The sequence below is a fragment of the Anolis sagrei genome, chromosome 5 (assembly GCF_037176765.1).
Source record: "Anolis sagrei isolate rAnoSag1 chromosome 5, rAnoSag1.mat, whole genome shotgun sequence".
Taxonomy (NCBI): domain Eukaryota; kingdom Metazoa; phylum Chordata; class Lepidosauria; order Squamata; family Dactyloidae; genus Anolis; species Anolis sagrei.
The window spans coordinates 178,682,460-178,697,103 of NC_090025.1; the positions used below are offsets into that span (position 1 = coordinate 178,682,460).

At 36.7% G+C, this 14,644-nt stretch overlaps 1 protein-coding gene across 14 annotated transcripts in view; it reads left to right on the forward strand.

Moving 5' to 3' along the window:
- The window catches only part of ERC1 (ELKS/RAB6-interacting/CAST family member 1), a 167,247-nt gene that overhangs the window by 82,430 nt on the left and 70,173 nt on the right, over positions 1 to 14,644 (forward strand). For 8 of the 14 annotated variants that reach the window (XM_067469265.1, XM_060776717.2, XM_060776721.2 and 5 more), the window contains 2 exons: positions 2,361 to 2,492; positions 11,789 to 11,949. In XM_067469265.1, the coding sequence (XP_067325366.1) occupies positions 2,361 to 2,492; positions 11,789 to 11,949 (293 nt within the window). Of the gene's footprint in view, positions 1 to 2,360; positions 2,493 to 5,168; positions 5,223 to 11,788; positions 11,950 to 14,644 lie in introns of all 14 variants that reach the window. The other 6 variants (XM_067469263.1, XM_067469264.1, XM_067469266.1 and 3 more) reach the window with 2 other exon arrangements.

Genomic DNA, 14,644 nt, shown 5'->3' on the forward strand with positions numbered 1-14,644 from the left:
TTTTTATCCCAGGGCTTGTGTTTGGTAAGTAAGCAGTGCCATGGCAGCTTTGTCTCCAAGTCTTGCTTTAGTATCTCATCATGTTTACCATAAATACAGGATGAGCATTAGAGTCCAAAAAGTCACCTCTATAAAAGAAGCTCCTTACATTTGTTTCTAGTCTAACCCCTAGACACCATTTATCTTTCAAGCCAAAGTGGAAGAAGATCTCCTGAAGAGGACTTTTGAAGTTCTGGTTGTCATTAGTGATATGTTCTAATGCAGTATAATCAGTATGCAAACTGCTCTGTATGCCCTTACTTGGGAGCAAGTTCTATTGAACTCACCAGAATTTACATCTGAGTAGATATGTATAGGATTGTACTATAAGCATATTGCCTGAGATAGTTCAGTGTCTTTCTTTTCAAATGGATCTGACCTCTATCCTTTCACGTGAATCACGATAATAGGATGCAAAAAGCTAAACAATCTCTCAGTCCTACAAAATTAAGAATGTTATTTCCAACATAGCAAATTAACTTAGTGAAGCTGTCTTTGGAGTAAGGGTGGCTCATGTGAAACAGTCTTGAGGTGTGACATCTTATTCTTTGAATCCAGGTTAACTAACAGCAGATAAAAAACAAAGTTAGATCTGGATTTATCAGCAAATTCTTCTTTATTCTGAATATTTCTGAGTGAAGTTTACATTGTTTACTTGAATTACTAATATTTGCTTTCTATCAGGCATGGAAAATGCATGTGGAAACTATTATATGATTAAACATCTTTATACTTCACATGTTCAGTTTCCAAAATTACTTTAACTGGACAAATAATTCTACTGTGGAACAGAACTAGAAATACCACCAGAGATTCTGAATGTAACAGCCTGGATGAGACATAAAATAGAAAACTTAATAAGTATTTTATGCAATACACTCTGCACACTGTAATTTTCTTGGTCTATTTGGAATGGACTAAGGATAATTCTAATTTAAACACATTCAGAAGATGCTGAAAGAAAATGCAGTCATTCTTGATGTCAGTATAAGCAGTTTGTGAAGATCAGCGATCATCACCTTGTAATACTCACTTCAGCATATGCTGAACATTTTCCCTTAGTTCCCTTTTTCTCATTCCTCACATCAAGATTTTGAGCTTTTGCCATCACTACACAAAAAGTCGCACTTCTCTGTTGCGAGTGAAGTACCTGTCTTTGAGGTTTTTGGAGTTTCTACATTTGGCAGACATAGGAGTAGTTCACGTGGATGAGTTATCTTCACAATTATCTGTGTCTTGCAGCTGTCATGATAACATTTTAAATAATTTACAGAATGAAGTGTGCAAAACAAGCTGCTTTCTGGATTTTTCAACGACGGCACATTTCCTCAGAGTTGAAATGACTAATCAAAAATAATCGGGATTCATTAATTCTCATTTTTGTTTCTTAGTTTATATTACTTACTAATGTGGAATGTTAAACTTTAGAAAAGGCTAGCAACCTTTTCTGAATTTATTCAGAATGGTTATGAAGTAGTGCAAATTGGAAGGTTTAATTATGTGTACAGAATTCTCTTGTTAGTTCAAGTTCAGTCTAGAGCAGTATGTAGGTGATCGTCTATCATTGTAAGTTCAGAAAAGAAACGATTTCATCAATTTTAGAAGAAAAGCATGTTCGCATTTGTGTGAATGCATTAATAAACATTTTTCAAAGTTTCAAAAAGCATCGATTGCTAATTTCAGGCTTCTGATAACATGGCTTAAATATATAGAGATCAATTGTGAAAAGAGTCTTTTCCTTTTCCTAAAGAGCAGAATGTTTCAGATACAATTTATTTTACTGCTTCTCTCTTTATCTCCTGGCCTTCATTTTTCAGCCATTTTTACTGTGGTAATGTCATATGACAGGACTTGATGATTGAAATATCATAATATACTCTCTGTTTCGAAAAGCAGAACATTTGTCTTGATCCAACTACTAACAGCAATATACATCCCTTCCAGTTTCCTATATTATGCCTGTCAGCTCTTGAGTGCCTCAAATCTGAATGCTTGCTTTTATGCTGCACCATCTGCCTACTAACTTTCTCTGGAGACGCATGTGAATTTGTGTCTTTTTGCACAGCGGCACATTGTCAACTGTATCACCTGATCTAACACCAAGAGCACTGCTACCACCGCTGATCTCTTCATTTGCTAACTTTCGCATTATCTGTGCTATTCACCTGTGCAGCTCTTCCTTCACTCTTCTTTCCACTGTGTGAAGATCTATCTTTCTGGGCTTCAATCCCTTGAAAGTAACTTCATTGGTACAGCACAAGCGGAATTTCTTCTGCTCTTTAAATCCAAGCTATTTCATCTGATATCCTATCATTTTCCAGGACAATCTGCGAAAAAAAGATGATCGGATTGAGGAACTAGAAGAAGCACTGAGGGAGAGTGTGCAAATTACTGCAGAGCGAGAAATGGTACTCGCTCAAGAAGAGTCAGCCAGGACACATGCTGAAAAACAGGTCTGCACACTTAAGTGCTGCTATTGCAGTTTGGGAAGAACTATTAGATGTAATAACTTTGAATTAGTTCAGTTCCATTTTTTTCATAGGAAAGTGAATTCCTTGGCGGACATGAATGAAGACAACTTGTTTTATTTCACTTTTAAGATATATATCTTCTTTGATATTTGGGAGTAATACTCTAATTGTTGCTGTAAAGTTTCTATTGAAGAAGAAGAAGTCCTTCTTGAGAGTAATTTGCAAACAATGTAATTTTGCATTAAAGAACAGTTTGTACCTGAGCCAATTTAAAGATAATTGCTACTCCCTGTTCCCACTCCTTTTTCCTCAAAAGAGCAACATGGAAAATGCCTCTAAGATAAGAAAGAACCAGATCCCTTGACTTTTCATCTCAGATTTTTTTTAGGTAAACTTCTCTAACATGGGATTACTTTTCACACATTAGACACAGGTTAACCTTGGATTCATCACAGGAGATCTTCATGTACAGCAGTGAGTGAAATATAATTCAAGGAGATGCTATTCAACAAAACAACAAAATACCTCATAGTGTTTAACAGTGTAATAAAATTATAAAACATATACAGTATGTTTGATGGATGTAATAATATATGAGTTTATGGTCATATAATGACTGTCAAATTGGTTTCAACAATCTAGTCTTTGTTACTTCCCATATGAAATAAATCTGGTTGATGGAAGAAAAATTCTTCACTGTCCTACTTCTAAATGATTGAGACTAGTGCAGAGCTTTCCCTATTCTCAAATCCCTGATTTCTGAGAAAACCAAAAAGTGGTTACATTCCAACCTAGGTTTCACTGGCTTCAGCATCTCCTTTGATTTTGATTTTGGTACACAAAATTGAAATAATTTTAATTAAATAATTACTAATCTGTAATTTGTTGGCAAGGATTCTCTTCAGCTTGGTTTTAAGGATTATAAAATGCTGAAAGTATTTCAAGTTCCACAGTGAACCGTTCACTCCTTAATGCATGGTAATGCATGGTACCATTTCTATGAAAATTTTAAAAATAAAGGGAAAGGGGGAGGCAAGGGGATTACCATTTTTTTTTCTTCTCTGAGGAAGAAAGAAATTTTCCTGGAAGTTAGTGCATCATCTTGAATTAGAGTGTTCTGGAGAAACAAGGGTTTCCTGCCACTCAGAAAAGTCAGGAGTTACAACCTTTAAGGCAGGGGTCCACAAACTTTTTAAACAGAGGGCCAGGTCACAGTCCCTCAAACTGTTGGAGGGCCGGATTATAATTTGAAAAAAAACATGAATGAATTCCTATGCACACTGCACATATTTTATTTGTAGTGCAAAAAGACTTTAAAACAATACAATAATTAAAATGAATAACAATTTTAATAAATATAAGCTTATTAGTATTTCAATGGGAAGTGCGGGCCTGCTTTTGGCTGATGAGATAGGATTGTTGTTGTTGTTGTTGTTGTGTGCTTTCAAGTCGTTTCAGACTTAGGTTGACCCTGAGCGAGGGCCGGGTAAATGACCTTGGAGGGCCGCATCTGGCCCCTGGGGCTTAGTTTGAGGACCCCTGCTCTAAGGTGTCGTTTCTAGTGGCCATTTCCTCAGCAATTATTATTTATTTATACCATGCTTTATCTCCCCTGAAGGGGACTAAAAGTGGCTTAACATAAAAAACGTTAGCACAGCATTTAAAATATACAAATATTAAAACAGAATTAAATATAAACAGTATTAAAAGACTCACAGTTTAAACCACTCAAACATATTTGATACACATTCATTCAAAGCTAAAGATGGGTGCCATCATTATCAGTAAATCCCAACATATGTTGAAAGGTTGCATTTACTTGTGTTATGATTGCACACATGTCCTGAGACTTCAGCAGGTGTGGGCACATTCAACTCCATCAATGGCATCTACAACAGCATTCAGGGTTACATCATTTTTGGAAGACATGTGCGCCATTTTTGGAAGTCATATGTATTGGATAGAACCTTATAAAGTAGATAATTTTAGGTGTGGTCAGACAGCCTTTGGATGCACTGTTTTACAAATGGTTCTTCCAGACTCAAGTAGCCACTACTACACTTAGGAATCCTAGGTATATCCCAGTGATAGGATTGCTCCTTTAACCTTGCTAAGAATTAGAGGCTGAAATTGTAGGAAGGTTAAAGAAGCATTTCACCTCACATCTGTGGCTGGTTTGTTTGTTTGGGGGTTTGTTTGTTTGTTTTGTTAACCTGTAAATTTGTAACTTTTACATGGCTTTAGTGCACTTTACAAGGTTCTGTAACAAGATTGAAAGAGGGAGAGAAGGGCTTAATTGATAAAATGGTTTAGCACTTTGATCTCCTACCCTGATCAGCTGGCAGGCATGATGTGGAAACACAGTGGTAGTAGATTGCTAGAATGACCATTTACAGTAAGTATCAAAACTTTCTCTCCTCTCTCCCCCCTTTGATGAAGGCCAAAAGGTGAAAATTGTGGTTATGTGCAGCTTTGTTTTTCTCTGTTTTTCAATAAACAAATCTTTAAACTTTTTTATTAAACTTGTTTTTGGCCCTAGATTTAAATTGCTCTTCGCACATTCATTCTTCTTAAACTTTGTTTTTGTTTTTAATTGCATGCTTTCCCTTCTTTCTTCGATTTACTGTTTTCCACAATTCTACTTCTTGGCTGTTGAAGCCGTTAAATGAAAGAATGTGTGACTCCAATCACTTAAGCTCTAAATGGCTAAAGGTACGAAGAAGTCCCATTTGTCTTGATATCTCTCCTTTTTCTTTCCTGCTTTATGTTTTGTAAAGTAACCCTGGAGCAGTAACCTTGTTGCGTATTTTGGTGTCATCCCTGTTTTATGACAATCAGAAGAAATGTAGTATTCTGATGAAGTGGATTTTAATGGGCGTAAATATTAAAATCCTGCAGTCATACAATGCTCTCTCAACCTACCTAAACACAACTAAAATAAATCTTGAACTGCTTTACTTTACTGATTTAAGCTTTAGTCTGTTTCTAGGCAAGCACACCATTTTATCACTCAGAGTATCTCTCTACATTCCCCAGAGTGGACCTGCACAACCTGTGCCCCTCCAGGTGTTTTGGACTTCAACTACCAGAATTCCTGTCCATTGCGTAAGCTGGCTAGGGCAAGTTGGGAGTCCCACAGATTGTGCAGTCCTGTCCTAGAAGCTAATTAGCCATAGAGACAAGGTGAATGGAAGGGTCTCCTTCCCATTTCAAAGATTTTAATGGGGTATTAGATGTAGGTACTGTTTTGCACTTGTGTACATCAGAATGGACTTTAAATATTCCTTTAGCTCTTCACCTTATCAATTAAAATTTGTCCATATCAGTTGGAATTTTTTTCTAATCAGCATTCAGCAAGCCTTTCAATGCAAATAAGAGTATTTTCAAAAGAAATAACAGCAGCTAAAGATGGTGAATATGAGATACCGGTGATCATTTCTCTCTTCTCTCAGAAACTGAAGAGGCGTTATCTGAACTTCCTAGGATATCACATAGATGTCTTTGATTTCATCATCTATCTGATCTTTGTCTGGACATGCCAGAGCTGAAGCCTTGTCCATCTGCATGCAAAGGATATGCTCCTTCACAGAGCAATATAGTCTCTTTTCTAAGGATATGAAACAAGGTAGTAACTGAGGACTCTTCTGCATCCACTGACTCCTAAACATGAATGGAAAGACTTTTTTTTACTTTCAGGAATCCCAGAGCTCACCTTTCCTCTAGAACAGTGTTTCTCAGACCATTCTCCTCTAGGTGTTTTGGACTTCAGCTCCCACAATTCCTAACAGCTGGTAAGTTGGCTGGGATTTCTGGGACCTAAATCCAAAACCCCTGGAAGAGCACAGTTTGAGAAACACTGCTCTGGAAGACCAACACGTGACCTGGATAGTTCTCCTTTTGAAAATTAGCAAAAGAAGCTTAAATACCATGAGAAAGGTTCTAGGCTAGGTTCGGCTGACTTTCTAGAGCAGGGATTCTCCCTTGGAATATTATTGGTTCACACATTTCAAAACCCAAATTCTTTAAAGATCTGATGAGTTCTTGTTAATTAATAATGTCTAGTTCAGGTCAGTATGATATCCTCACATAGAGAAGTGATTATAATTTAAATAAACATTTCAGTGTTAAGAGTAAAAGAAGCTGCTGATTTAGCCACAGGCCAGCTTCATCCAAGCAGTGATCCAGATACAGGCAAAGATAGAAAACAGTTCTTACTGGTTACAATACTTGGTGCCAGCATACAGTTCCTTGCAAAAGCCAGACATTCAGTTGCTTAGTTCCTTTCTTTCCCATGGCCTGGTTCAAATATCCCATGGATTAGAAAACCACAGAACAGCTCCTTTTCCTTCTCAGGAATACTTCTCTCATGCCAGCAAGGCTCTGTTTGTTATTTGCATGGTTCCCTTCATTTTTCCAACACTCGTTAACAAAATACAGCTGCTATTTCTTCTTTTCAGGTCTGGCAACTTAGGCAAACTTGAACGATGGTTTCCTCCTTTCATCAAGGAAAGGAATTTAGCTCCTTCCTAGTTCACACAAGAATAAGTATTACACATATTGTATTTCTGTCCCACTGTGAAGAGTCACAGAATAATACAGTTTTACAGTTGTAAGATACTTTAAGCATCATCTAATTCAATAGTTCTCAACCTTTGGGTCCCCAGGTGCTTTGGCCTACAACTCCCAGAAATCCCAGCCAATTTACCAGCTGTTAGGATTTCTGGGAGTTGAAGGCCAAAACATCTGGGGACCCACAGGTTGAGAACCACTGATCTAGTCCAATCTTCTGTCAAGGCCAAAAGTATTGGTAAAGTATCCCTAACAGATGGACAATCCAGCCTCTTTCTAGACACCTCTAGTGAGGGAAAGTAGACCAACTATCAAGATAATCTATTCCACTTGTAAACAGCTTTTATTTTCAGGAAGTTCTTGATGTTGAGATGTAATCTCCAACCTCCATTGATTCAGACCTTATTCTCTGGAGCAACAAGAAACAAGTTTCCTGCATCTTCCATGTGGCAATCTTTTGGATTTTTGAATATGGCAATCATATCACATACTGTAGTCTTATTCTTCAAGCTAAACCAAGTTAACACCTTTAACTGTTGCCCAGAAGGCTTGGTTTTTCAGTCTCTTTATCACCTTCTTCATTTTCTTCTATACTCATTCCAGCTTGTCAATAACCATATTAAAGTGCAAACCTTGAATGGAATACTGTATATCAAATGTAATCTGACCAAAACAGAAATAATAAACTTACTTCCCTTAATTGGGACACTACAGTTCTCTTTATGTAGCCTAGAACTGCTTTAGCTTTTTTTGCCCCTGAGCAATGCTGTTGATCCAAGCTTAGGTTATGTTCTAGTTATGTTCATATGTAGTGCTATGCCATCTTTCCTTTATGTTTACAAACCTGAAAGGTTTCATGCTTCAATGTTGTTCGTGTGTTTCTTAAGGTCATTTCTGACTTATGGCACTCCTATCACAATTTTTTCGGTGGGTGTGGGGTATTATTTGATTTTTGAGAAACACATCCTGACTGTTAGTAATTGTTATATTCAGCTCTAAGTGCCCATAGACATCTTTTTAATTATCTATTCTATAATCTGTATTGTAAGTATATTTTTCTGCACATAAAAGTTCTGTAATTTGAGTTTATCCTTGAATTATTTAATTGTAAGGGAAATGATAATGCAGCATACACTCTATTAAATATTTCCATTTTAAGTTGTGAGTGGAACAAAAAATCAGCCATATTTTAATATCAAGCAAACAATTCCTTTTTTTCTTTCCAACTTCTTAATAAAATGTCTATGAAATGCAGTTTTCTAAATTAATACATTTTCCTTTCATCAATGATCTCATAAATAAAGATTGCCTTTCTTCCTTTTCAGGTACTGGCCAAATGAACCTATAATTTGCCATTATAATGTCATTGGTTCCTTGTGGTTACTTTCAGCAGAGTAAATGCATGCATTGTAACTTAGAATGTTAATCTCGTCTGTGTATTGGTTTGATGGTAATAGGACTTTCCCATGAACTATGCTTATATTGGCCCTAAACTGCACATACTTACTTCCCAGTCTCATCTGGCCACACTATGTTTCATTTCTGCTCCTGGGTGTAGAATGGTATAAAAGGCGTTTTTGATTTCAGTAAAATCTTTTGTATACCTTGGGATGTTTGTCCAGATATTTCTAGATACAGCAGTTGAATCCTATACCATACACATATGTCATCATTTGTGACACAGAATATTGTTCTATGTGTACTTTTGCTACTAATGATATATTTTTCTCCTTTCATTGTTGCTCTCATGCCTATCTGCTAATATTCTGCTCTGCTTGAAATATGCTTGCAGATCCTGTCATAGCATTTGGTGTTAGTTCAAGCTAAGAGTTAGTATATAATCCTGTGAGTTTGGATTTGGAAACAACTTATCAGTATTGGGAGATTGTAACAAATAGAGGTCACATTTAGACTTTGAAGAAGGTGTGGGCCAAAGGAAAAAAATGTTAAAATTCATTTAAGAGGTCATCTTGAAAATTGCAGAAACTCTGCGAGCTTTACTTGGTAAACAAAACTGGTGGGGAAGACAAAGTAACTGACTCTTAACACACATATACATGCACACAAGCAGAGAAATGTTTCCTTAAACCAAAAAGAAGCGTTTTTAGACATTTCCAAGCAGCTATAGTCATAAGAATTTCTAGAGGCTGTTTTTCTTTCTTTGCTCTCCATGAATGAACCAGGTGGACCTGAACAACACATGTTCAGGTACTTCTTGGCCTTGATGGTCAGTTTGAATTCTAATTTTGGGAGATGTCCAGCCCCCATAAGTTTTTTAAAATCCTCTTTGTTTCCAACTGGCTTGCAAAGGGTCAAGACAGAACTAAGCCATGCCACAGAATCCCAGGTGTCTCCCCACCTGCAAGCTGCACTGGTAAGTTATTATTAGGAGCTTGATAGCAATTTTAGGTTTGTGATAGTAAAAGTTATTTAGCTAATTCTGTGCATCATTTTATTCTAAAAACGGGTATGTTTTTTTAAAAAAAAACCTTTCTCTGCTTAATTCTATAATAAATAAACTGAATTGGAAACTGGTTTTTATATGGTCCATTTGCATGGTTTGAAGATTAGCCTTATTCATTTACTAGAAAAATGTGTGCTGCTTGTGCAGCAGAAGGTTTCTTCCCCACTCCAGCTCCATGTACATTTCTGGAAGCTCCAGAGCATCTGGCCCTACAACCTGGAGCAGGCATGATGGGACCACAAGACTATAGGAAGACTAGGAATCACGTTCATTGCCTGGTGAAACGAGTCCATTGGTTACAAGTGATCATACATAAGTAGTTGAGAAATGGTTCTAATATCTGATAGCATTTAACACATCCTAATGCTTTCTTTACAAAGTGTCTTCTGTGAAATCATGGGTTACTTCTGTGCAATTGTGTAAAGAGTTAATAGTTTATGATTTTATGTAGACCATCTGGTTGTACTTGACATGCAGCTTCTTACAAAATGCTGTACATTGGGAGAATTAAGGAGCCTTAACCTGAATTTTTTTAAATGCCCAATTTATATTCATAACATGTTCATAAAAGAATCAGCAGGGATTTATGGAACCACAGAAAATGTGTAAGGTGCAATTTTCAGAGTAACTTCTGTTTCTGAAAATGAAGAGCCTGAGTTCCTACATCTTTTGAGGGAAATATATCAATATCCTATGCCTATGATAAAATAGTGGGAGGAGGTAGATGAACTTCATTTATAAAGATTGAATTGAATCTTCAGTATTAATCTGAATGAGGGGAGATGGCAAAAAAAGATCATCAGTATATTCTGATGTCACTAAGTCTTTGCTCATATTATTTAAGTGGTAGCAGTACTGAAGAAGCAGAACATTTTGATTAGATTATCCATTTTGGGACATGTCTGCCTTTGTTTAAATAACATTGATGCTCACCTTTATTTTAAAAATTATACAAAATGCATTCATGAAACTAAATTGAGCTCAAATATATCAAATACAACACACTTTTCCAAGTGAAAATATGCTCTGTCTTTAACATTCACAATGATACAGTCTTAAGGATATTATTAAAACCATGTATGTTGGTTATTTCCATTTTTTTCTGTTTCTAATTTTGTTAAGTAAAGCATAGTTGTCCTGCTTTTTCCACTTTAGAGACCTGTCATTTTCTCTCTTCATTTTTTGAGTGTTAAAAATAATTAGTGCAAATACATCTTGCTTCCCAGGGTGCATTAAGAGGAAGAAAGAACTCTATGCATGTTTCATAGACAGCTCTGTCTTATTACAGACAAGCAAGGTGTGGTCAAGTTCCATTCTGATTGCAGAACCTAAAATTATTAACAAAATGTGCACAAGTTAACATTGGTAATGTGCAGAATTAACAAAAGCTCCCTAAACACTGTTTGACCCAAATGGTCAACCTCAACAGTTACATAAAAAATGACATAAGTATAATTGTGGTAAACTCCCGGGGGTTGGCAGCACACAGTTGTAATGTTTTCTGCTCATACTTAAATTTCATAATCAAGAAGGGAAAATCAACAGACCAACCAAGAAACCCAGTGCATGAGCAAACAGAAGCCATAGGTTTCTTCAGTAAGGTTTTAAATATTCATGAGGTAATCTGCCTTGCCTGAATGTCCACATTAAACATTTTATAGTAATTTATTTATAGCTGTGATTGGAACATGATGTGTCTTTTGGTTTTGTTTTGCTTTGTGTAGTGAATACAAAATGTAATAATGGGATGCAGCATTATGGAAAGGTTATTTTGTAACTTAGCTGTCCATGTGAGTTCTGAGGGAGATGGACTACTTCAGCTACTGTGTATGTACTAAAGAGTTATTCTGCCCTGTGATACGTAACTACAGTATTGCTTAGGTACTGAAATTAAGAATATTGCTCTATAATTAAATGTTTATAATGTAATCTTTAGACAATGGTACATTCTAATACAGATGGAACATAAGAGTCATTGCCAGTTGGGGATCAGGTAAATGAAAAACAGAGTAGTGATTCACATTCTGTTTAATGAAAGTGTGTCTTGTCACTTCTTCATAATAATGTGAACAGCAATGTTATATTGAAACAATAAGATAAGATTCAAATATAAATATTCAATGCATAGATAAATTGAGTGCTTACATGTTTCTTGTCCCTTCATTAGGTAATTCTAGTCAATGGCAGAAATATTAAAAATTACATATTTTCTCTTGCCTTTCTCTTTTATTCTTGAATTACTTAGGTAGAAGAATTGATGATGGCTATGGAAAAAGTAAAACAGGAATTGGAATCCATGAAAGCAAAGCTGTCCTCTACCCAGCAGTCTCTGGCTGAGAAGGAAACACATTTGACCAACTTACGAGCTGAGAGGAGAAAACATTTAGAGGAGGTCCTAGAGATGAAGTATGCTTTTGTTTCTCTTAATATAACCGTATCTCTTAGGTTTAACTGTATAGAATTACTTTTTCAATTTTGTTTATTATTCCCCCCAAACAAGTCTTCCGTTAATTTCTGTTTATATCTTTGCTGAAAGAGTTACTCTAGCAAAGATTCATTGTTTGTTTCCTCTAGGTTTAAGAACAATTTCTGGCTAGGTAGATTATATTGTGTATAATTATATAGCAGTCTGACTTCTGGGTTGCTGTGAGTTTCGACAACACAGTCTGACTTCTGCCTCATTACACATGAATCCCACACATTAGGCATGTTTTTATAAATTGATGGTACTATATTTATAATAGTCTCCCTTCCCCCACATCTGAAGATTTCCTGAGGATATGGATTTAATTTTAATTATCAGGCATTTACAACACAAACTCTAATTCAGAGGAGTCACTTACTGCTTGAATTTGGGGAAGAAGTAAGTAGGAGGGAATGTAGGGCTCTGTTGGATTTTCCATTTTAAATTGCCCATTAATTCCTGTATACTTCAAAGCAGTTCCATTTCTTTTTAGCCTTCAGAAAGACAGTTATCTATTTAGCAATGTCTACTAGCAATGTTGGCTAGTGATTCCAACAAGATCATTAGAGGTGTTTTTAGTAGTTTAGCCATCCCTAAAGAGAAGGAACATTTTTATTGGCAGGGCTAACAGTGATTTTGGTTTGGTGAGCCATTATTTATATTCAGCTTTCTTGCTAACATCTCTTTTTTTCCTTTCCCTATTTTTTTCTTCGAGAGTGGGAAGGGGAGAGACATTAAGATAGAAGTTTGTATAAGATAGACAACTTGTATACAACAGAGATGAATCGCGCACAGCTTTGTATTTGGTACCTGACACTGAGATTTTTAAAGATACTTTTCTTTTTCTATTTTTAAGTATTGGCCTACAGATATTTGCCTAATTGAGAGAGTTGGTTTGTGAGTGGGAAGGCAAAAATAATTCTTAATGCAGGATTCCAAGCAACTTGAGATATCTCTTGCATTCAGTACTCTAGCAAATATGTTTGCCTGCCAAACTGCTTTGCCAAATTTTCTCTGTAAAATATAAACATATAGGAATGCTGTGTTGTATACCACTGAATGTCTATGAAGTTAACTGTTTCTTAGCTATTCTAAAAAAATAACTTCTCAGTAAAAACCTATTGTTACCTTATTAGTGACTTTTGGGAAATAATTATACCACTGAAATTGACTCATAGCATTGAGTCCAGCAAGTTGTTTTGTACACAACTTCCCAGAAGCAAGGCTCACTGTATTTAATGGTACTTTGTCCTCCAAAAATGTTATAATCTCAGCCTTAAAAAGTTGATACAGGATTAAAATAGGCAGAATTGAAAACAGTGGCCTTGGTGTGGTGGTGAGAATCTCTAGCCTACCCAATTGTTTTAAAATGTTATTTTAATCACAACAAGCCCATGATGAAGAATTGCCATGTATATTCATGTATAAATTGACTTCATGTATACACTGAGGGCAAGTTTGGAAGCAAAAAGTATACCATCTATGGATAAGTCAAAGATCATTCTGTGGAGAAGGAAACGTGCCCGCGCCATCTCAGAAGCCCAGCTGCTCCTGGCTGCAACCACTGTTTTCTTGTCCATGCATTCAAAAATGTCTTTTGACACACTCCTCAGAGAAGGGGGTGGTTAATTTTTGATCAGTCGAGATACAGTATTAACATTTATATTTAAAAAGGAACCATCCCCTTCTGCAAGTAGAGTGGTGAAAAGCAAGACCTTACTCCATCCTAAGATAAGTACCAGCTTGCTCTCTTAGTACTCCTTTGAGGAGAAGTGCCAAAGAGTTGCCACACCCATTTTCCCATCCAGGCAGTGCTGGTGTCAAATCAGTATACTAGGATTGACGTCCCTAAATACGGCAATAGGGTGTCACCTCCATGGACCTATTCCCTTCCGGCATGCTCAGAGTGGCCAGGTTACTTGCGAGTAATCAAGTGGGTGCTCACTCTTCACTTCTCTGCTCCACTTCTCTTGATGTTCTCCCCTCCTCAAATACTGAGGATACCATGCTCCTTCTCTGGCTCATATTCCAGCTGTGGTGGCAGTGGTGTCATCATTTCTCTCCTCCAACTTATAGGTATCAAGATGGCCATGGGAGGCCTGAGCAGTGGTAGATGCGAGGGCAGCAGTGGCAGATGCGAGGGTTGGTGGCAGTGGTAGCTGAGTCTTTTAGTAGTGACAGCTCCAAAGCTGTTTTACAGCCTCACAGACCAGGGATTGTGATCTGGGCAAAGGTCCATGGAGGTGATGCCATTTGTCCCACACAAATTGGGGGATTTTGGAGGTTGCAGTCATTTTGGTGTCACCCTGTCTGTATCCCTCTAGTGACACCATTGTTCTTAAGCATTCAAAAAGACCATAAGTGACAGCGCTTAAACATAAGGTGATTAAAATTATTTCTTACACTATAGATTGCTCACACAAGTATGTGTGGGAGGGTGAGGGTTAGAGTGGGGACATAGGTCAGCCACTTCCTGATTGATGAGAACAGACCCCTATCAATAAGCTGCTATTTGCTAAATGGAGATTGGTGGACTTTCACAATCTCTACAGATTCTTTAATGCAGGAAATAAACAGAGAATGTGAATGTGAGCCAGTCACAAATGCATAACTAGGTTTTGCATTCATAATTATCTA